Source organism: Labeo rohita, unplaced genomic scaffold, assembly GCF_022985175.1.
Source record: "Labeo rohita strain BAU-BD-2019 unplaced genomic scaffold, IGBB_LRoh.1.0 scaffold_305, whole genome shotgun sequence".
Lineage (NCBI taxonomy): Eukaryota > Metazoa > Chordata > Actinopteri > Cypriniformes > Cyprinidae > Labeo > Labeo rohita.
In genome coordinates this window covers 44,364-66,303 of record NW_026129223.1, presented here as the reverse complement: position 1 = coordinate 66,303, position 21,940 = coordinate 44,364, and the positions used below count along the sequence as shown (strand labels likewise).

The following is a 21,940-nucleotide window of genomic DNA, read 5'->3' as shown; positions in this document are numbered from 1 at the left end:
CTAGAAACATGCTAGCGACTTTGCTAATCATGTTAGAAACATGCTAGCGACTTTGCTAATCATGCTAGAAACATGCTAGCTACATGCTAGTCATGCTAGAAACATGCTAACGACATGTTAGTCATGCTAGAAACATGCTAGCAACTTTGCTAATCATGCTAGAAACATGCTAGCGACATGCTAATCATGCTAGAAACATGCTAGCGACATGCTAATCATGCTAGAAACATGCTAGCGACATGTTAGTCATGCTAGAAACATGCTAGCAACTTTGCTAATCATGCTAGAAACATGCTAGCGACATGCTAGTCATGCTAGAAACATGCTAACGACATGCTAATCATGCTAGAAACATGCTAGTGACATGCTAGGCATGCTAGAAACATGCTAGCGACATGCTAGTCATGCTAGAAACATGCTAGCAACTTTGCTAGTCATGCTAGAAACATGCTAGCTACATGCTAGTCATGCTAGAAACATGCTAGTGACATGTTAAAAACATGCTAGCAACATTTGCTAACATGCTAATCAAGAAACATGCTAGTGACATGCTAATCATGCTAGAAACATGCTAACGACATGCTAGTCATGCTAGAAACATGCTAGCAACTTTGGTAATCATGCTAGAAACATGCTAGCGACATGCTAGTCATGCTAGAAACATGCTAGCAACTTTGCTAATCATGCATGCTAGCAACTTTGCTAATCATGCATGCTAGCAACTTTGCTAATAATGCTAGAAACATGCTAACGACATGCTAATCATGTTACAAACATGCTAGCGACATGCTATTCATGCTAAAACATGCTAACGACATGCTAATCATGTTAGAAACATGTTAGCAACTTTGCTAATCATGCTAGAAACATGCTAGAAACATGCTAATCATGCTAGAAACTGGCTAGCAACATGCTAGCAACTTTCTAATTATGTTAGAAACATGTTAAAACATGCTAACAACTTGCTAATCATGCTAGAAACAGACTAGCAACATGCAAGTAACTTGGTAATAATGTTAGAATCATCTATCTTTCTGTCGATTGATAATCTGACCAATACTATCTATCTATCTATCTATCTATCTATCTATCTATCTGACACACTACATTCAAACTTTAAAACTTCTAAATATTTCAGACTGAAAACCATCCAAACTTAAAACTTCTTAAACTATTTAAACTTTTCAAACTTTTCAAACTTTTTAAACTTTCTGGTCCGGCTTTCTCAAGCCAACTTAAAGTTTGTCTTGACGAACTTTTTTATCTAGTTGAGTATCAATGGCTTCTAGCAGTTTACATTAAACATAGTTCAAACAGACATGGACTTTTGGTCAATGAAAGTCTATGGGACTTTTTATGATTTTTAATATTAATTTTTAAGAAAACCGTTACTCAAACCAGTCTGAAAAGATATAGCACACTAAGTCAGAACAGTATGAAGATCTGATCCGAGTTTGGAGTATGTAGCTTGAACGGTCTAGGAGGAGTTAGTGTCCAAAAATTTTGCGGTCAGAAAAATAAGAAGAAGAAGAAGAAGAAGAAGAAGAAGAATAAGTTTAAATAGGATTTCAGTAAGTTGGCTTTCCCAAGCCAACTTAACTAGACTGTTTTCAGACGCGCTCGAACCCAGAAGAACAATCCTCACTGCCAACAGTCAAATCAGACATTCAGTGTCCACAATCCTCACATCACACAATAACACACAGCACATGTGTTATGTAACATGTTATGATTACAGGATCTTGATCTTAACCAACATCACAGATCAAAATAACCAGAATCCACCAGCAGGAGATACATGTACCACACACAACTTAAATTATTTAGATAAAGATAGGAGGTTCTTGTTTGCTTGTTTGTTTCTTTGTTTTGAGGATTTTGGATGACAATCACTGTATGAAACAAAAGTCTTAGATTATATTTGACCTTCATCACTAACAGAAAACATATTTGAACAAGTTATTGATTTACTTGCTATTGATTTCAAATTTAAATACAGTGCTTCAAGAAAAGGAAACTTTTTTGACAGAATCGAATGAAAATGTTCTTTTTGAATCATTTTAAACAATGATGTGACTGTGAATTGTACCTGTGGTATTGGAGGTTGACATGTTGATATTTTGTTCTGTCTTCAGCTGATCATCTTCTCTGACGCTTGACGTCTGTCTGTTCATCGTCCTGTAAGAGATGTTAGTGATTTTCAAACAGTAACACAGTCTCTGTTCATTCATCAATTATAGTTCTTTTGTGTCTGTTGATTGTTTTTCAGTTTTCTGTTTAACTGCAGTAGCTTGAATCTCAACTAGATCATGAAGCATGTTCTGCATGTTTACCAAGTCAAGTGAACATAAACCAAAACACTTCACAAGAGACAATGATTCTGCTTCTAAACACTGAACACATTTTGTTTTACAGAGATTTGATTCAGTTCTGTGACAGAATATGAAAGTGAAACTGATGAATGAACTGAAGTCATTATTTAATGTTGCATGTCACAATTAAGTCTCATATAACAAACATAAAGCGAGTATATGACACCTGTATTTTGAGATTCCATCTTGTAGACATTTCTTGTCATGCTGCTAAAATGAGAGCAGGAAGTTGTTTGCAGTTGGAGTCATTTATTTTACAAAGGAAACTAACCTGTATCTGTCTGTCTGGTCTGACAACAAATGCAGGCAAAAGTTCAAGCTTGAGACATAATGTGAATAAATGACAAAGACAACAGCAGCTAAACAAAGATGCTCACTTACAAAAATAAATAGAGTAAAATCAGTCTATTCGAGACATACTAGGACTAATTTTAATTGTACATTCATGAAGTTATTATGTGCATTTCTCTTCATGCAGAAGCTCATGGTGAAATACTCTTGTGTTCAGCATGAATAAATGCTGTTTCTTGTAAAAAAAAAAAAAAATAAATAAATAAATAAAATAATAAAATAAAAAAAAATAATAATAATACTAATTTGATAGAGAATCTTAGGCTGTTCCAAAATATTTAACAATGTTTTTATCAAATGTGTCATCTAATATATTTCTCAATATTTGACAGGGGTGGCATAACTGGATAATAATGTGTCTTATATATTTGTTAGTGCAGAGTTTACTCTCTATTTCAATATCACCAACATATAATAAGGGAAGAAAGGGAACATCTCATTAACATTTTATACCTGAGGGTATTGAATTAATAACAGCAAAGAAATGCTTTGAATAACAGGAAAATCTGTGTTTTATTTATTTATTTATTTATTTATTTTTTACTTATTTTTTTATTAACAAACATCTTCCAAGACATAGTACAAAGCTACATAGTATCTTGATTTGCACATAACTTTTTACAAGACATTTTGTAGCATAACCGGATTTTACAGCATAACAAGAATAAAGAAAAAAACAAACACAGAACACAGAAACTGTACACAGATGACAGATAAACAGAACATCAGCTTTGGTTAATCAACAAAGCTTCAATTGCTGATGGGGTACTTTTTAACATTTTCCAATTTGGATGTTTAAAAAGAAAACTTTGAATCTGGAGATACCTGTAGAAATCAGTCCTAGTGAGAGCAAATTCAGCTGCAAGTTGTTCAGACGTTTTAAGTGTTACTCCATCAAATAGTTGGTGGACATACTGCAATTGCTTCTGGGCCCATACTTTGAAACCAGAATCTAATTTTAAGGGAGCAAAAATTCTTAATCTCCATTATGTTTGATGATAAAGAAAGACCCCTAGGACGATTATAAGTCTTTTGCACCTCTCTCTCTGTTAAACAAGTAGCCTCTGACCATTTTCCCAGTTTATACATACTTATCTTTATGTCTTCATTAAATGAAAGGCTGCTAGTGAGTAAGGATTGGACTTTCATTTTTTAATTTCTAACCACCTAGTCCCCACATCGTCAGACAACCACATTACCATGGCTCACAAATGTGATTCTATCCAGTAGTTCTTAAAGTTCGGTACACTCAAAAAAATAATTCATTGAATGAACTCAATTTAATTAAGGGCAGGATTTCCATCCAATAAATATGTGTAACCCAAACTCATAAAAATTAAATTCATGCAATGAAATGTAATTGAGTTGGGCCAACTCAATTTGATCAAATAAAGTTTAAATGAAATTGATACATTTATAAAGTGATTATTTTATGCTCACACTGAAACATTTATCTGGAAAACAAATAACTAAGCAGAAATCCTTCTACACTCAAAAAATTACACATCTGATGTACTTAACTTTAGGCATTTACCAACTTGTTAGCCATTAGCCATAAGATGGCTTTCCATGTCATACCCAAACTAGTTGTTTATTTTATTATTAAAACAACTTTAGCTCATGTTAGCAGGTCCTCAACCCAAGCTCATGCTCTACACTTTACCACAGTGGTAACCCCCAAAAACATTAACTCTCCAGAAACTGTTTTAAATACAAAAATTAAAGAACATTAAACATTAACAAGTCTCCCAATTGCATAATCTTAATTAAAAAATGCATAAAATAACATTTTATTTCAACATTTACTCTCTTTGTACAAAGCATGCAAAGCATGATGGGAAGGGGCCTATTTAACTGAAACATGTTCTTTCAAAATGAAAATATTGAGTTGTACCAAAACGCAACTGTTTCAAGCAGTTTAACACAATGCAATTGTATAAATGGGAAACCTAACACAATGGTGTTAAATGAAAAGGATTTTTTAAAATAATCTGAACAGTGTTGAAGAATCATTTTTATGAGTGTAATGCCCAGCGTTGAGACTTGAAATGTTGTAATCTAACATATCACCACTCTCATCCATTACATCCATCACTGACCAAATATTTCTAATTACCCAGTTCTCATAAAACAGGGATTTGTTATTCCAGACAGGAGTATTGTGAGGTGTAAATTGTGTGTGTGCCAATTTCCAACATAATAAGACTTGTTGGTGAATGCTGATAACTTCACAGGAAGTTTGGGTAAATCAAAGTCACATCTGAGAAGAAAGTGAATATCACCCAATTTACAAAACAAAGCTGAAGGCACTGACCGTGTTAACTGATGAACAACTTCCGGTTTCAGGTCCTCCGAACCAGATGTGATGAAACGAACGCAGCAGATTCACCGAATCTGAAAGAACAAACTGACGAAACCCTCAAAAGAGCTGATCTGTACTATGACTGAAATGTTATTTGATATATCGCCCATGTGTACATGTATGTTTATATTAATGCTGCATTATTTCATTTGTTTCAGCTGTATGTATTAGAAATCATTTTAAACTGTAATACACAAGATTTAGGATAATAAAACTTTACATTTGTTAAACAATGCTAAACTGCTTACATTTACTATCACATGTGTGTATAAACACACTGAATTCATAAAAGCTGTTGATTTTGAAGTGTTTTCATTTATGAATTACTGTTAGAAATATAAGCAGAGCTGATCATACAGCAGTAAATCTTATTCTGTTTAAAATCAGTGTAGTATTTCAACAAGAAGTGAATTCACTGACAAATCTGCAGCAGATTTCTCTGATTTACAGGATCATTTCTGAAATACTTTCTGAAAGTTTTTATTGTACATTTGGTGATTGTTTCTGTATTTTTACTGATGAATCCTCATAAAGATCAGGTGCTGAAACCTCGAAACCTTCAACATCAACATCAACATCAACATCACTGCTGATACAGAAGACTTTAGTTTGAGATCCTCACTGCCTTTGTTCTTCCTGTTCACAAACACTTTAACACTTCTGCAGTGATTTCATTTACAGTTTCTGGTATTTGTAAGTAATTCATTTAATTAAAAGTATTTAAAGTCAAAATATCTGTTGTTTGATAGTTTTATAAGATATAAGTGCTAAATAAGAACCTGTATGTTCCTTGTTTTCTTTCACTTGTCTGTAGAACATGAAATATTTTTGAAGAAAGTTGGAAACCAATCAAAGACACTGAGACTTTTCTCAAAATATTTTAATACTTAAAACAGGCAAGTGAACTTTTCAAACAAAGTAGTTGTTTTTAACTGTATATGTAGCATTTTATTTACATGCAAATATAAATGTGGTGAAAAAGACAAATGTATTTGACTATCTAGAGGAGACTGAAAGACACAAATGCTGTTAACTGGTGAAAATGTTTAGTTGGTCTGAACTGATGAAGGAGAGACTCCATCCACAGAACAAACACAATATACTGGATATCTGTACATTAACAACACACACACACATAACTAACCTAATATAAAATAAAATACAATAACAATGTGTATAAAATATGAGATAACAAATGTTTTAAGTAACATGGAAATTTCACACAGACTTGTTTTATCATTTCTTTTCATACATTTAAGTGCTGCATTTATGATTAGAAACATTTGAATCATTATGGATGATTTTAATACTAATATTATTAAACTGAAGAGCCAGACAGACTCATCTGAGCTTCTTCCTCCTCTGTTCCAGCTTTAAATTAAACAAAATGATCACTTGAATACTAAAGCAACATTAATCATTCAATATCACATGTTTCTAACACACATGCTGCATTATTTGATTGTAAAGTCTGAGTCTCTTCACCTGTATGGATCACATTCACACATTTATCACACATTTCTTTCTCCTCATAGACACAGTAGTGAAGCTCTTCTGTGGATCCTCACCTGATGTTTACTGCTCCTCTCAAGACCACTTCAAATTATGATATACAGCATTTATCATCTTTTGGTGATTGAACTCCAGGTATTTCTTGCGACTGAACTCTATCAGGGACTTTTGGTGATGGATCTCAATCTACACTGTAAGGTGGAACAGAAGAGAAGATAATCAGAGTTCAGTGGAACAAACTACAAATTAGTTACTATATTTCAATCACATTTTTTTTTTTTTTTTTTTTTTTTTTTTTGGAGTAAAAAGTTACATTAAAATCCTGTAATCAGATTAATTACTGACTCTACCTGATTTGAATACATATTTATAAAACAGTATTTGTGTTTTAAATATAATACATTTAGAACATGAATTCCAATCTGTGTCTCTATTGAGTCAAAATAAAGTGAAACACATACTAATGAGTTTACACCAAATATAATAAATGACATGGAACAAATACAAATGTGATTTTGCCTTAAAACAAAAATCTTTCAGTGAAATGTTCCACTAGTTAAAGCTGTTTGTCCTCTAGTTTAAACATGTTTGTATTGGTCTCAGTAAATAACTGAAATTATTGCACAGCTCCTGGAATACTCGATTCTGATTGGTCAGTCGTGACATTCTGAGGTGTGTTATTCCCTGATAACAACCGTTGTCATTAGCAACACAGAATAACACACAGTCATACGGGTATTTGAGTCCGGCGTTTCTTTTACTTCTCTCGTATCACACCACCGCGCTCTCACTCGATTCATTCAAACACAACTGCTATTAGCTTGTGTCTCAGTTACTGACTGTATTTACTGTCAAACCAAACCGGAGGAGATTCCTGTTAATAGTAGACTTGTGGATACATTGTTAGAAGTGTGTCTTGTTGTTAAAGTTGTTGTTAATTGATGAGAAGTGTTTAACTGAATCCAAATACCCTCATTCACTATTCCCTACATTAGACCACTAATACAGTTCAGTTGAAGGAGTGAATGAAAACGAGTGAGTGAATTCAGACACTGAGTCACTGGAAGGACTGACGCTTTTGCATAGTTTGTGCTGCTGTTTAATAATCATTTGAAACTGGCAGCTCCAGTATGAAAGGATTTATCTTCAACTCTGTCATGGAAATTATGTATAAACCTAATTAAACAATTTAATAATCAATTTACAATTCATTTATATCTGTATTGTATTACGCTGTACTCTGTGGCAAGCATTTTCTAAAATCCATTGGGCATACATCAGTTGTACATTCGTTATTGTGCATGGGCATACATCATTTGAATGATTGCTGTGCAATGGGATTGAATGCACTCGATAATGTCCACTACGGTTTTGGACACCACCGAAAATGGCTGTCAACTCAAAAAGTGCCCTATTTAAGTGTATGGGGGTGATTTCTGACACAGGGTTTGTCTTTTTAAAAGGTTTTCTTCTCAAATAACATTGTATGTCCTCATCTTTATTTATGCGGTGAAAAGATGTGTAATTAATGACACAACCCCAGATAGCACACGTACGTTCTGTTAAAGATCACTTCATCTGGAAAACATCTGCTGTGTACAAACAGTTTTATATACATTCATACAGCGACTGTACATTATGTCTTCAATGTCCGTCTTGTCTGAACTTCCAGGTTCACAGTAGTTTGTTAGGAACTGTTTTTCTTTGTGGAAGCTTTGCATTTAAAGAGCTAAAAAATATTTCAATTCAAATCAATAATTTGTGTCTAATCATTCACTTATGTGGCAAGAAACAATATAATAAGTGGGATGATGCACATCCAGCCGGTTGTTATCACAGAATAAACCCCTTCAGGATGATACAAGTCCTGATCAACCTGTCGGTTTATTCTGTGATAACAACTGGATGTCCTGGAGAGCTGGATGTACATTATACCCAGGGTGCGATTTGTGGAAAAACCAGGGGGATGTTTTGAAAAACTTTCATTCATGAAAAAAAAAATATTAAAAAAAATCATTGTTTCTCCAATAAACATGAGCATATTATGACAAGCCTTGTCAGAATGAAGCATGTTTCCCAGGTTTACACCGTTGAGCTGTTGCAGTTCTACCAGGGAGGAATTCACCCCGACAAATCACACCCTGATTAAACCTTACATAAGTAATGTGACGTGTTGCTTGTCAAAATAAAAACACAAGAGACAGAGACATTGATCATGTGATGCTGGACGGCTGTGAGCTGAAGCTGGAATCTGCACTGATTTTACCAGCGTTTTCCTACAATCTGACCAAATCTATTTCAAACTGTAATGATTCACTATTACTGATGTCAATTAATAAAGCAGGTGTTGTTGTATAAAGCTCTGACAGTGTGCTTTTGTTCTCTTTCCTCCTTTGTGTTCAACTCAACTTTACATTTCATTCTGACACAAACCCTTTGAAATAAAGTTTTGATGATAATTTGAAAAACAACATTTTTATATATTTGTAAATTTACAAATGTTTAAATTAATCTCTTTTTCATTCAGTTTGTTTGAGTCGTTTTGCACAAACCCTTTATCAAGAAATAAATCTGCAGTGCTTTGATGACTAATTTGAATAAACATCTGTAATTCCACAGTCACAAAGATTAGACTTCCATACAATCATTTTTACAAACAAACTGATGAAGCTGATGATTTTTCACAAATATAATTTTCATTCTCGACAAAAAATTTGAAAGTATATATTTGTTCACATATTAGAGGTAAATGAATCTCTTTAATATCAGAAAGTGAAGTTTACTCACCTCAGTTTACAGTTTGAGTCTCGTAGCACATCAATGAGCTGCTGCTTTGAGTCTCCAATCTTATTGTTACTCAGATCAAGCTCTTTTAGAAACTGCAGTGCTTTTGTGTTTGTCAAAGACTGAGTTAAAGAAGAAACATCTGTAATTCCACAGTCATAAAGACTAGAAAGAGACAAACAGAGGAAGATCATCTTACAAACAAATCATTAAGGTGAAGAATTTTTCACAAATATAATGTGAACTCAGACTCATCATGAGATTTTGAGTATAAAGTGTTTTGGTTTAAACTGTTGAAGTGATTTTAATCATTTTGATTCTTGTATGTGAATGTTACTGACCTCAATCTCTCCAGTTTACAGTGTGAATCCTTCAGTACGTCACATAAGTGATTCACTCCTGTGTTTTTTATTTGATTCTAGCTCAGGTTCAGTTCTCTCAGGTGTGATGGGTTTGATTTCAGAGCTGAAGTCAGGATGAGACACTGTTTCTCTGTAATACTGCATAAACACAGACTGAAGACAGAAAGAGAAAAGACAATGAATCAGATCCATGTAAAGTTTATATGTGAATAAATACATCATAAGTAAATATCATACAGTCAAAAAATAAATTAGTTATGCTTATGTAATTTTACTAAAGAAGGTTTTTACAATTTAATTTATTTCATTTAAATGAAAATATCTTAGTTGAGTCAACACAATTTAGCTGGTTTACATTAAATGAATAATGGGAACCACAAAATTCAACATCATCACAGAAACTGTCCAGCATAACTGAACATTAAACACTAACATGTATTTCCCTTTACAGAAAAACACATAAAATAACACTTCATCCCTAAATTTACAATCATGCAGTTCCTTGCAAATCATGCTGTGAACTACAAATCCACTGCTCAGTTAGTTACGTCAACAAAAACAATATTAATGTAGTTTCAACCAAATAAATTAAATCAGTTTCAATTTTAAATACTTTACCTCATTTTAATTAAAATGAAAAAGAGGCAAAAATAATTTTTGAGTGTACAGTCACAAACACACACAAAACACTTAAAATAAACTGAACAGTAAATTAATAACACTGTCACTGCTGTACAGTATAATGATACTAACTCTAGTTTCTCCAGCTTGAATTGTGTGTTCATCAGTAGATCACTGAGGTTTTTCACTCCAGAGTCTCCTAGTTTATTCCAGCTCAGGTTCAGTTCTCTCAGGTGTGATGGGTTTGATTTCAGAGCTGAAGTCAAATAAATAAAATAAAATGAAATAATAAGTTGTTAATTTAATAAAATAATTTACACTTCTCATGGTTTATGTAAAATAGATAAATACAAAGACATTTAGAAATACAAAGACATTTTAATTCCCAAACATTAAATGTATTAGAAAAGCAATTTCTGTCCTTGATTTCATACTCCTGTACATCTCCCAGACAGCAGAAGTGTGAAGAGGCTGTGTTGTGGATGTGTATTGTCCCTGATTATGTTGTGTGTCCTCATGATGACCCTAGTGCTGTAAATATCCTGAAGTGATAGGAAGGTTACTCCACAAATGAACTGTGCACTTTTTGACACTGTTGGTCAAGCTAACAGTTACTCTTCATTAAATGAAGCTTCACTACACTGAAGATATCCTCCTGGGAAATGTAGCAAGCTAAGCTACAGTAACATGGCAAAAACAGTACTACATCCAAGCTGTTTTTAAACAGTAATTTTTATATTGAACCAACTTCATTTCAAGTCAGTGCTCTCAGTATCAGTATCGTGTACAGGGCTAGAATTAACTCATATTGTGACATAAACCTCCTATTACCTAAACTGCTACTTTTTCAGAAATTAAAAAAAAAAAAAAAAAAAACATTGTCTTTTAATTAATAATAAACACTGTGTCAAAGCTGGTTTGTGGCTTCATTGTATACAGATACATTTATATGTGGGAGGAATAATGAGGCTTGACTGACACTTTGAGGAGCCAATGGAGTTGCAAGGTTTAGTGGCGTCACTTACTGATCCAGGATCAGTGATTTCTGATTTGAGCTTGAGCCTCAGAAATCTGAATTGTAATGCGTTACACTACTTTTGAGTTACTTTCACCAAAATATCCACAGAAGTACGACTAGGCATTATAAAATACCAAAATGTAGTTTATTGCAGCTCATTATGCATCCAGTGGAGGGTAATGAGGTAGGTCTATATAGCATAAACTTATAAAATCATATTTAGATAGGCTACCGGTATGTAGGTCTAAATTAACGTTATAGTTTAGGTTAAACACAGATAAGCACAAAATTATTACATTTATAAATAATGCCAGTAAATAAAGTGAAATGTTATAATGTACAAACAATAAACACAATACCTAGCCTATAGACTATTTTGAACGGGTTTCGGAACAAAACAAGAATAAAATATATAAGTTGCTAAACAAGCCAAAACAAATTAGGCTAATTTAAAGTGAAACTGAAAGCAAATGCATTGTTCTCACGCAGGCTGAAGTATTACTAGACAGCATTGTGAGTTTATAAGCACGTCTTTACTCCATGCTCAACATGTTCAACCAGACAAACTTCTGGTACACACAGATACACACAGGTACACACAGGAACGTATGATGTAACACAACATATTACGTATTACAACATCCCCCCGTTTAACATAAGTGTGTGAACATCGCAGACAACCATGACAACAGTATTACTTTTTTTTTTTTTTATAACTGCACAACAGAATATTCTTAAAGACATTACAGGGTTTTTTTAAAATTCAGACCTGAGTATCTGTAGTGTGCACTGAGAATTTTTTGTCTTAATTTCTTTACTTACGAATGTTAAGCCCTCAGGCTTTTATTTTGATGGAAAACGACACAGTGACTTTTAAGTTTCTGTGTTTAGTTCACAACAGGTTTATAAACACTTTTTTTTTATTTTTTATTGCACAAATCTGGTGAAATCTGTTAACATTATCTGCCAAAAAATGTTGGAAATTACATGAACATAAAATTAAGTATGTAAAATTAAGTAAGAACATTAAATTCACCAGCCATTGTTTTTACATTTAACAGCCATTCAGAACTTCTACTAGCCAAAACAAACATATCAGGAAAAAAAAAAAATCAAGATCACTGTCACGAATCTGGTCGGTGCTCTGCGGACCGCTCACCACCAGATGTCACTCTCACTCCATCATTACATTCAGACTGTTGCTTTGCACCCCGGACTACTACTCCCATCACCCATCGCGCCCATTGCATTGCCTCCGGTAGCCAATCAGGCTCACTATAAAAACCCCCGGACTTTCCCCTTGCAAGTCACGGATTGTTATATTGTATCGTTGAATTGTTGTATTGTTAGCATTTTCCTAGTTTCCTGTTCCGAGTTCCTAGTCCCCAGTGTTTTGCCTTTCCCGCCTGGTTTTCTTCTTTTGACTGTCTAGCCGCCTGTCTTTGGACTATCGCTCTGGTTTACTGGTTCATTCTCTTCTACTGCCTGTGATATACCTGTCTGCTCCTGCCTCGACCCTGCCTGTACGACTATGTCTTTGTCTCGCCCATATAATAAAAGCTTGCGTATGGATCCGCTCGCCTCTCGTCTCGTTCACCGCGTAACAGAACAATCCGTCACACAAGGATCCAGCAGCTTCACACCCGGACAATCGACAGAAATGGACACAGACAGGATTCTTTTCCGGATCAAACAAGGACCACGCACTCTAGAACAGCATATCCGTGAGTTTTTGGCCATCTCAAATTATTCCACCCTCCCGGACTGTACAATCATGGAAATATTCTGTGATGGCATAAACGATCCTTTAAAAACGAGGCTGAGACGCGAGGGTCCGCGCTCATCTCTGGCTGCATTTTTGAACTTTGCGTTGTTGTGTGTGGGTTCGCTGTGCACCGTGGGGGTCGCAGAGAGGGAACGCGACAACGCGGTAATGTCGACTGCGCGTCCCTCTCGCAGATTGGCAGTAACGCCGGATCACGACGCCACAAACAGGTTTTCCGCCTGGATCGCTCGCGAAATGGCGGCCGTGACGGAGCGTGCTCGAGCTATGGCGGCATCAGCAGAGCCCGCGCACAAGATGGCGGCCGCGCCAGAGCGAGTTAACGCGGTAGCGGCGACATCGGTGCCCGTTCACCAAATGGCGGCGACGGCGGAGCCTGTTCACAAGATGGCGGCGACGGTGGAGCCCGTTCACAAGATGGCGGCTGAAACAGAGCTCCGTCACGTCACAGCTGCCATCCAAGAGCCATTCAAAGGTACAGTTACATTTCCTGAGTCAAGTCAAGTTCCCAAGTCTACCCAAGTTGCTGCTGTATTTCCTGAGTCAAGTCAAGTTTCCAAGTTAAGTCAAGTTGCAGCTGTGTTTCCTGAGTCAAGTCAAGTTTCCGAGTCCAGTCAAGTTGCAGCTGCATTTCCCGAGTCAAGTCAAGTTTCCAAGTCAAGTCAAGCTACGGTCCTTGTTCCTGTGTCAAGTCAGGTCAAAGCTGTGTTTCCCGTGTCAAGTCAAGTCAGAACCGCTCTTAAGGCAAGTCAAGCTAAAACTGTGTTTCCTGTTTCAAATCAAGCCAGAACTGTTGTTCCTGTGTTAAGTCAAATTACAGCTGTCGCTTCTGTTTCAAGTCAAGTTACAGCCATCTTTCCTGAGCCACTGCACAAGATGGCTGCCACGCCAGAGCCACCGCACAAGATGGCCGCCGTCTCCAAGCAACTGCACAAGATGGCCGCCGTCTCCAAGCCACTCCACAATATGGCCGCCATTACAGAACCTGTGGTCAGCACCCGGACACCACCTGTAGTCATGATGGCCCACGTGCTGGACACACCTCTAGTGACGGTATGGGCAGCTAAAATGGCGCTCCTTCATGCCCCGGCGGCTACCCCAGAGTCAACTCAAGACCCAGAGTCAAGCCAGGTCACACCTGTGCCCCACGAGTCAAGCCAAGTCACAGTTGGTCCCCACGAGTCAAGTCACGCTACAGCTGTTGTTCCTGAGTCAAGCCATGTTGTTCCTGAGTCAAATCACGTTACAGCTGTTGTTCCTGAGCCAAGCCATGTTGTTCATGAGTCAAGTCCCGGTACAGCGGATCTCCATGAGTCAAGCCAGGTTATAGCAGATTCTCATGAGCCAAGTCAAGCTGCTGCTGTTATTCCAGAGCCAAGTCAAGCTTCAGCCGCTGCTCCGGAGTCAACTCAGGCTACGGCTGTAGCCTCCAGGTCCAGTCAAGCCTCCAGGTCCAGTCAAGCCTCCAGGTCCAGTCAAGCCTCCAAGTCCAGTCAAGCCTCCAAGTCCAGTCAAGCTTCCAAGTCCAGCAATGTCAAAGCGGTCGTTTCTGCGTCAAGCAACATCAGGGCGGTCGCTCCTGAGTCAAGTGAAGTCAATGATCTTCTCAAGCCAGTTCGAGTCACTGCTGATCTTCACGAGCCAGGTCAAGTCACTGCTGATCTTCACGAGCCAAGTCAAGTCACCGCTGATCTCCAAGAGTTAAGTCAGTTCACTACTGATCTTCACGAATCAAGTTAGGTCACGGCAAATCCCCACGAACCAAGTCACATCCTGTCCGACGGCTCAGTGCCCCATCACACCTCGTCTGACCGCCCAGAGTCAAGTCACGCCTCGTCTGACCGCCCAGAGTCAAGTCACGCCTCGTCTGACCCTCCAGAGCCCCGTCACATCTCGTCTATCTGTCTAGAGCCTCACCATGTCTCGTCTGACCGCCCAGAGTCAAGCCACGTCCCGCCTGACGGCCCAGAGCCTCTCCATGTTTCATCAGACCTCCCAGTGCCTCGTCATGTCTCGTCTGACCTTCCAGAGCCGTGCCATGCCTCGTCTGATATCCCACGATCACGGCCTATCATGATAGCCAGTGTACTGGACCCACCACAACCTCCCGCTGCTGCTCTTCCTTTAATGGCGGTTGCCATCTGGTGTGTGTGGGCTGCACACTGTGCCCCTGAGGTCACATCTGTTCACAAGTCAGCTTCTGAGGTCACGTCTGTTCACCAGTCTGCTCCAGAGCTCCCGTCTGATCTCAAGCCTGCTCCAGAGCTCCCATCTGATCTCAAGCCTGCTGCAGAGCTCTCGTCTGGTCTCCAGCCTGCTCCAGAGCTCCCCTCTGATCACAAGCCTGCTTCAGAGGTCCCGTCTGGTCTCAAGTCTGCTCCAGAGGCCTTCCCCATCGGAGAAGTTGCGCCAATGCCTCCAGAGGTGTCGGCGCCTGCCGTAGAACCTCTTATGGAGGGGGCGTTAACCGCTACACTCTCTGCTTCTCCCTTTTTCCTGTCTGCATCCTCTGTCACTGTTCTCCCCAGGTCCCAGTCTATGACGCAGCCTCCTGTTCCGCCCCGGAGGGCTGCTCCGCCTCCTGTTCCGCCCTGGAGGGCTGCTCCGCCTTCTCCCCCTATTCTGTCTACCTCCTCTGTCCCTGCTTTCCCCAGGTCCCAGACCGAAATGCGGATTCCTGTTCCGCCCCGGAGGGCTGCTGCGCCTCCTGCTCCGCCTCCTGTTCCGCCCTGGAGGGCTGTTCCGCCTCTTGCTCTGCCCCGGAGGGCTCCTGTGCCTTCTGCTCGGCCCTGGAGGGCTCCCGCACCTTCTGCTCCGCCTCCGCCTCCGCCCTGGAGGGCTCCTGCGCCTCCTGCTCCGGCTCCGCCCTGGAGGGCTCCTGCGCCTCCTGCTCCGGCTCCGCCCTGGAGGGTTCTTGCGCCTCCTGCTCCGCCCTGGAGGGCTGCTCCGCCTCCTGCTCCGCCCCGGAGGGCTGCTCAGCCTCCTGCTCCGCCTCTGGCTCCGCCCTGGAGGGCTCTTGCGCCTTCTGCTCCGCCTCCACCTTCGCCTTGGAGGGCTCCTGCGCCTCCTGCTCCGCCTCCGGCCCCGCCCTGGAGGGTACCTGCTCTGTCGGTCCTGCCTCAATCACTGGGCCCTCCACATGGACCTGGCCCTCCAACCCTCGCCCTGTCTCGCTCCCTCCCCACCGCTCCCCTGGACTGTTGTTTCCTTCGAGCGTCTGGAAGCCGCTCCTTGGGGGGGGGCTATGTCACGAATCTGGTCGGTGCTCTGTGGACGGCTCACCACCAGATGTCACTCTCACTCCATCATTACATTCAGACTGTTGCTTTGCACCCCGGACTACTACTCCCATCACCCATCGCGCCCATTGCGTTGCCTCCGGTAGCCAATCAGGCTCACTATAAAAACCCCGGACTTTCCCCTTGCAAGTCACGGATTGTTATATTGTATCGTTGAATTGTTGTATTGTTAGCATTTTCCTAGTTTCCTGTTCCGAGTTCCTAGTCCCCAGTGTTTTGCCTTTCCCGCCTGGTTTTCTTCTTTTGACTGTCTAGCCGCCTGCCTTTGGACTATCGCTCTGGTTTATTGGTTCATTGCCTGTGATATACCTGTCTGCTCCTGCCTCGACCCTGCCTGTACGACTATGTCTTTGTCTCGCCCATATAATAAGAAGCTCGCGTATGGATCCGCTCGCCTCTCGTCTCGTTCACCGCGTAACAATCACATCTTTTGACCAAAATCACATCTTAGATTAAAATATATTTTATATTAAATCTGATTATGAATCATTGAATGCTTTCAGTTTTACAACAGTCAAATTCTGTTTGGAGATACAAATAAACAAAATCAAAATAAAACAATTCTCTATAACTTATCTTATAAAACTGCTATAACTTATCTTATAAAACTATCTTATTTTTAAAAATAGCTCAGTACAAAATGAATATTTAGTGTTAAACATGTTAAAGATTAACAGAGAGGCTGTGAGTTGATAAAGTGATTATCTGTTTCCTCACAAAAATCTGTGATACTGAACTCCACTGTCATCCTTTAAAAAAAAAAAAAAAAGCCAAATTGAGGCCTTGTCTCCAGCAGCTCCAGTGACAAGCGCTGCGTTACAGACCAGATGTGTCATCCTGTACTCTATTCTGATGTTCAAAACAGTGAATCTAATCACTAGCGCACAGGCAGAAGTTCACTTAAAGAATGAACAAAGTGGCATCAATTTTGCTTTGAATTAAGTTGATAGAAAAACTAAGCTGCCAATCCTCCAGCTTAGAGCGAAGTCAGTACACACTAACATTTGACCCAAATTATTGTTAATGCAATTTAATGGGAAACGACATGAGTTGTGTTGTAGGTAATAGCCACTGACAGATTTTGAGTGATGCCACCAGTGTTTGAACACACATAGAAAACAACAGATCTCAATTTTTAAGACATGCCACTTCTCTTTCAGTGTGCTTTGTTTTGCTAAATGTTGGAGGGTACTGGTTGAAGGACAAGATTTATTAATACTAGCTCATTATCTGCTCACATGTAAATGCACTTTTAAGCTTTTAAGCATGTGACACAGCAGACTATATATTCAATTAAATTGCAGCCTTTTGTGATTTAATAACTGCACTAACCCATATCACAATTTTCAACTTTATTTTGATTAATTGTGCAGTCCTGATGACAAGTGTAAAAATATTTTCAAATTCATGAAACTGTGGTGGGTCACTACACTCTGGGTAATTAATGGGATACACTTTTAAAATACTTACTTCAGCTTTTCCAGTCTACACTGTACATTTTCAAACAGAGTCAAGATGATCTTCATTCCTGGGTTTCCTAGTTTATTCTCACTCAGATCCAGCTCTGTCAGATTTGAAGGGTTTGAATTTAGAGCTGCAGCCAGAACATGACAACCTCCTTCTGTGATACAGTTGTTATTCAGACTGCATAAAGAGAAAACACAGTTCAGTTTTAATCTTAATATTTACTAGTATGTTTTAGCTGACAGTTGACAAATACTGGTGATGATGATGATGACAATCACATTACAAAAGTCACAAGTGTCCTTGCAACAATAATAAAAAAAAATGTACATCAGTGTGTTGAGTTGACAGTGTTTATCCTGCAGTAGAGCAGCGATCTGATTCACTCGTGTGTCTCCTAGTTCATGTTCACTCAGATTCAGCTCTCTCAGGAGTAACGGGTTTTTACCCACAATTCCAGTCACATACTGACAGGCTTCATCTGCAGCAGGACCCAAAAACCTGCAGAAGAGAAGATAAAACCGGAATCAATTCAGTTCTCACCTTTTATACAACGGACAACATATAAAATATTATTTAAAAGCTTAAAAAAGTTGTTTTTTTTTTCTTTAAGTTTATGTAGCAACAGGTTGTTCAACATATTATACAAGTATAAAAAGAAAAAGTTCACCTATATATCATTTATTTTACATTATTTCATCACATTTTACCTCAGTGTCTTGAGTTGACAGTTTGGATCCTGTAGTAAATCATTGAGCTCCTTCACTCCTGATTGTCCAGGATCATTTCCTGTGAGATCCAGCTCTATCAGGTGTGAAGGGTTTGATCTCAGAGCTGAAGCCAGAGCTTTATAACCTTCTTCAGTGATACTGCAGTCTGAAAGTCTAGAACCAGAATGAAAATGTCACAATCAGATGATTAATCAGTTATTCTAGAAATGACCTAAACAATGTAAATCCATAACAGAATTATATTTTATTCCTTATACAAAGGAACTAAAACTGTAAAGCAAAATCTGACAACTGAATATCGATTCAAACAAAAAAGGGAACTTTAAATTGTTAGACATCAATTCACTGTAGTATCTTCAGCTTACAGTCACTTTCAAGCTTTAACCTTCTGATGCTCCTCATTTGTGAGGTACACTTGTGCTCTTCATGGTCAAAAGAGACTGAACACCTGAAATCTAACTTTTTTCTTTTAAGTAAAATCAGTGTAATATATTTTTGTTCTGTATAGTACTGTGCAATAGTCTTAGGCCACTAGTATTTTCACCAGCTAAAAAACAGTTTTAAGTCAGTTATTTCTATCTTTTGCTGTAGTGTGTCAGTAGGAAATATCAGTTTACATTTCCAAACATTTTGCCATTAATTGTAATAATCCAGTGAGATTTTTGTTTGCACAAGGAGTCTGACAACAGCCAGTGCTCCACACAGAGATCTGATCTCATCATCATTCAGTCTGTCTCTGGAATGACATGAAGAAACAGAACAAACTAAGACAGACTAAATCCAGAAGAACTGTGACAACATCTCAAAGATGCTTCAAGAGAGGCTTGATGTTTTTAATTGCTTACTTTTATTAGGTTATGGATTTGGATATATATTCAGACATTCTCAAATACTACTTTTTGTCAAGTTTATTTATTTATTTATTTTAAACAAGTATGTGAGCTCTCAGTTTTTGCATTATTATTACTAGAGCCAAACCTGAACACAGAGAAAGCTTTTTGTTACACATAACATAGAATTTAAATAAAAAAGGAAGATAAATGAACAGGAATTCTTTATCAGAGTTTAATTCATGTGGGTCTGATCTGATTTCAACCTCTTATTCGAGTCTTCTCACTGTTAGTGTATGTTCAGTGTCTGTTTTGCACTCAAGATGTTTTAGAGTTTTAACCACTTCATTGCTGTGTGTTCACTGGTTTTCACTAAGTTATGGGGAACAAATATCCCCACAAGGATAGCAATACCAGTTATTCAAGACCTTGATGGGACTTTTTTTTTTTTTGGGGAAGAAGCCCTTAAATCCTACAAAACAAAGATTTTTTGAAAGTCTAAAACTGCAGAAAGTTTTGTGTGAGGGGTACGTTTAGGGCAGGGGTAGGTGAGTTCGTTCCTAGACAGCTGCTGTCCTGCAGAGTTTAGCTCCAACCCTGAAAAAAAATAAAAAACCTGTCTGTAGCTCTCTAGTGATCCTGAATACATTGTTTAGCTTGTTCAAGTGTGTTTGACTAGTGTTAGAGCTAAACTCTGCATGACAGCGGCTCTCTAGGACTGAATTTGCCAACCCCTTGTTTAGGAGTAGGGTTGGGGTAAGGGGATAGAAGACACAGTTTGTATAAAAACCATTACATCTATGGAATATACCTATAATGATAGGAATGCCAGTGTGTGTGTGAGTGTGTGTGTATTTTGCACTTTTGATGTTGTACAGTTCCACCCCTTCATGATGTTTTTCTGCATTGTGGCTGATTTGTAGATTGTACATATTTTCTATTTTTCCCCCCACATTTTCCATTTATTTTCGATTGTGGTCATTTTCAAATTTTTACATTTTTCAGTCAAAAGTGACTGAAGAGCTCCCCTTTAGTAGAATGGCATCAGGCCTCCTCTCTGATCAGCGCCCTTAGAATCGTCCTAATATTTTTATCCAGAGTCAAACATGCTTCATTCAAGCAATTCAAGCTGCTCCATGTGTGTTGCTTCTCTACGATGCTAAAAATGTAAAGCACTACAAGAGCTGCAGATGATGTGGTTATTTTAAAAACAGCAGCAAAACAAACTAAGTATATAAATAAGTGTAGTGTTAGATCTGGCAGCTCACGTCATTCAAGCTTGTATCATCTGATTCTCAGCTGATCCACGTCTACCTATAAGAATACAACACCTATCACTACTTCCTTATAGAAGGTCCATTCAGTATTATTCAGCAGCTTATCACTTTGTTCAGGAGCGAACTACCCTCCTCCAACCACAGCTCCTCCTTTCATCTGCAGTCAGGATATTCTGATATTCCTTATTGAGTCAGACTTTATCCTGTATTATGTTGTTATGCAGTGATGACATCACTGTTTACTAAACTCACTCTTAAATTGATGGACTTTACACATTTACTCAAACCAAACTGAATCAACATTAAACTGATTTTAACTGAATAATGACTATTTACTACTGTCTTTTAAGTGTTTGCATCACTGATTCACTGTTTTCTTGTTTATAACTGTAAAGCTTCTTTGAAACTATCTGTATTGTAAGTGCTATTGTATAAAGAAACCTTAAAATGGTTTCAAGGAAAAGCATTACTGAATGAATGCTGATTAAACACCTTAACCCAGTGGTTCCCAAACTGGGGCCTAGGCAAGGCTAGTGTACAGCTGATTTTTATAGAAATTCGAAAGAGATAAACGGCCGAAAATATCTGCCGCGCAATCCGGCAGTATTCAGCGCGCACCGCTCAATGTGTGACGCTCTGCTCAATATTCTCCTCTATGAATGTGTGTTCTGTTGAGTTGCTCACAGCCCATATGAATGCTCCACTCATGAACTGCTTATGCTCAATGGAAATACAAAGACCTTTGTTAATACAAATGATGCATTAGGACTTGCATTTACTGACTTAATAAACTCTTTTGGAGTCAAGCAAAATGTCACCGGGCCCACTCATCGTTTTAATCATTCGCTAGATTTAATTGGTATCGCATGGAATTGATCTTACTGATATAGATATCGTACCTCAAAGCGATGATGTTTCTGACCATTTCCTTGTATCGTGCATGCTGCGTATTACTGATATTAACTATACGGCTCCGCATTATCGTCTTGGCAGAACTATTGTTCCAGCCACTAAAGATAGATTTACAAAAAACGTGCCTGATTTATCTCAACTGCTCTGTGTACCCATTAATACACAGGATCTAGACAAAATGACTAGCAATATGGGCACCATCTTCTCCAATATGTTAGAAGCTGTTGCCCCCATCAAACTGAAAAAGGTTAGAGAAAAACGT

General features: G+C 38.4%; 1 protein-coding gene across 10 annotated transcripts in view; it reads right to left on the bottom strand.

The window, feature by feature from the left end:
• Window positions 1-6,289: 6,289 nt before the first annotated feature.
• Window positions 6,290-21,940, bottom strand: part of LOC127160256 (NACHT, LRR and PYD domains-containing protein 3) — a 55,930-nt gene continuing 40,279 nt past the window's right edge. For 6 of the 10 annotated variants that reach the window (XM_051102909.1, XM_051102912.1, XM_051102913.1 and 3 more), the window contains 3 exons: window positions 18,639-18,812; window positions 18,259-18,429; window positions 17,904-18,108 (listed from right to left, as the gene is read on the bottom strand). In XM_051102909.1, coding sequence (XP_050958866.1) covers window positions 17,931-18,108; window positions 18,259-18,429; window positions 18,639-18,812 — 523 coding nt within the window. In that variant the 3' untranslated portion in view covers window positions 17,904-17,930. Of the gene's footprint in view, window positions 6,789-9,384; window positions 9,547-9,722; window positions 9,897-17,903; window positions 18,109-18,258; window positions 18,430-18,638; window positions 18,813-21,940 lie in introns of those variants that run through there. The other 4 variants (XM_051102916.1, XM_051102918.1, XM_051102919.1 and 1 more) reach the window with 2 other exon arrangements.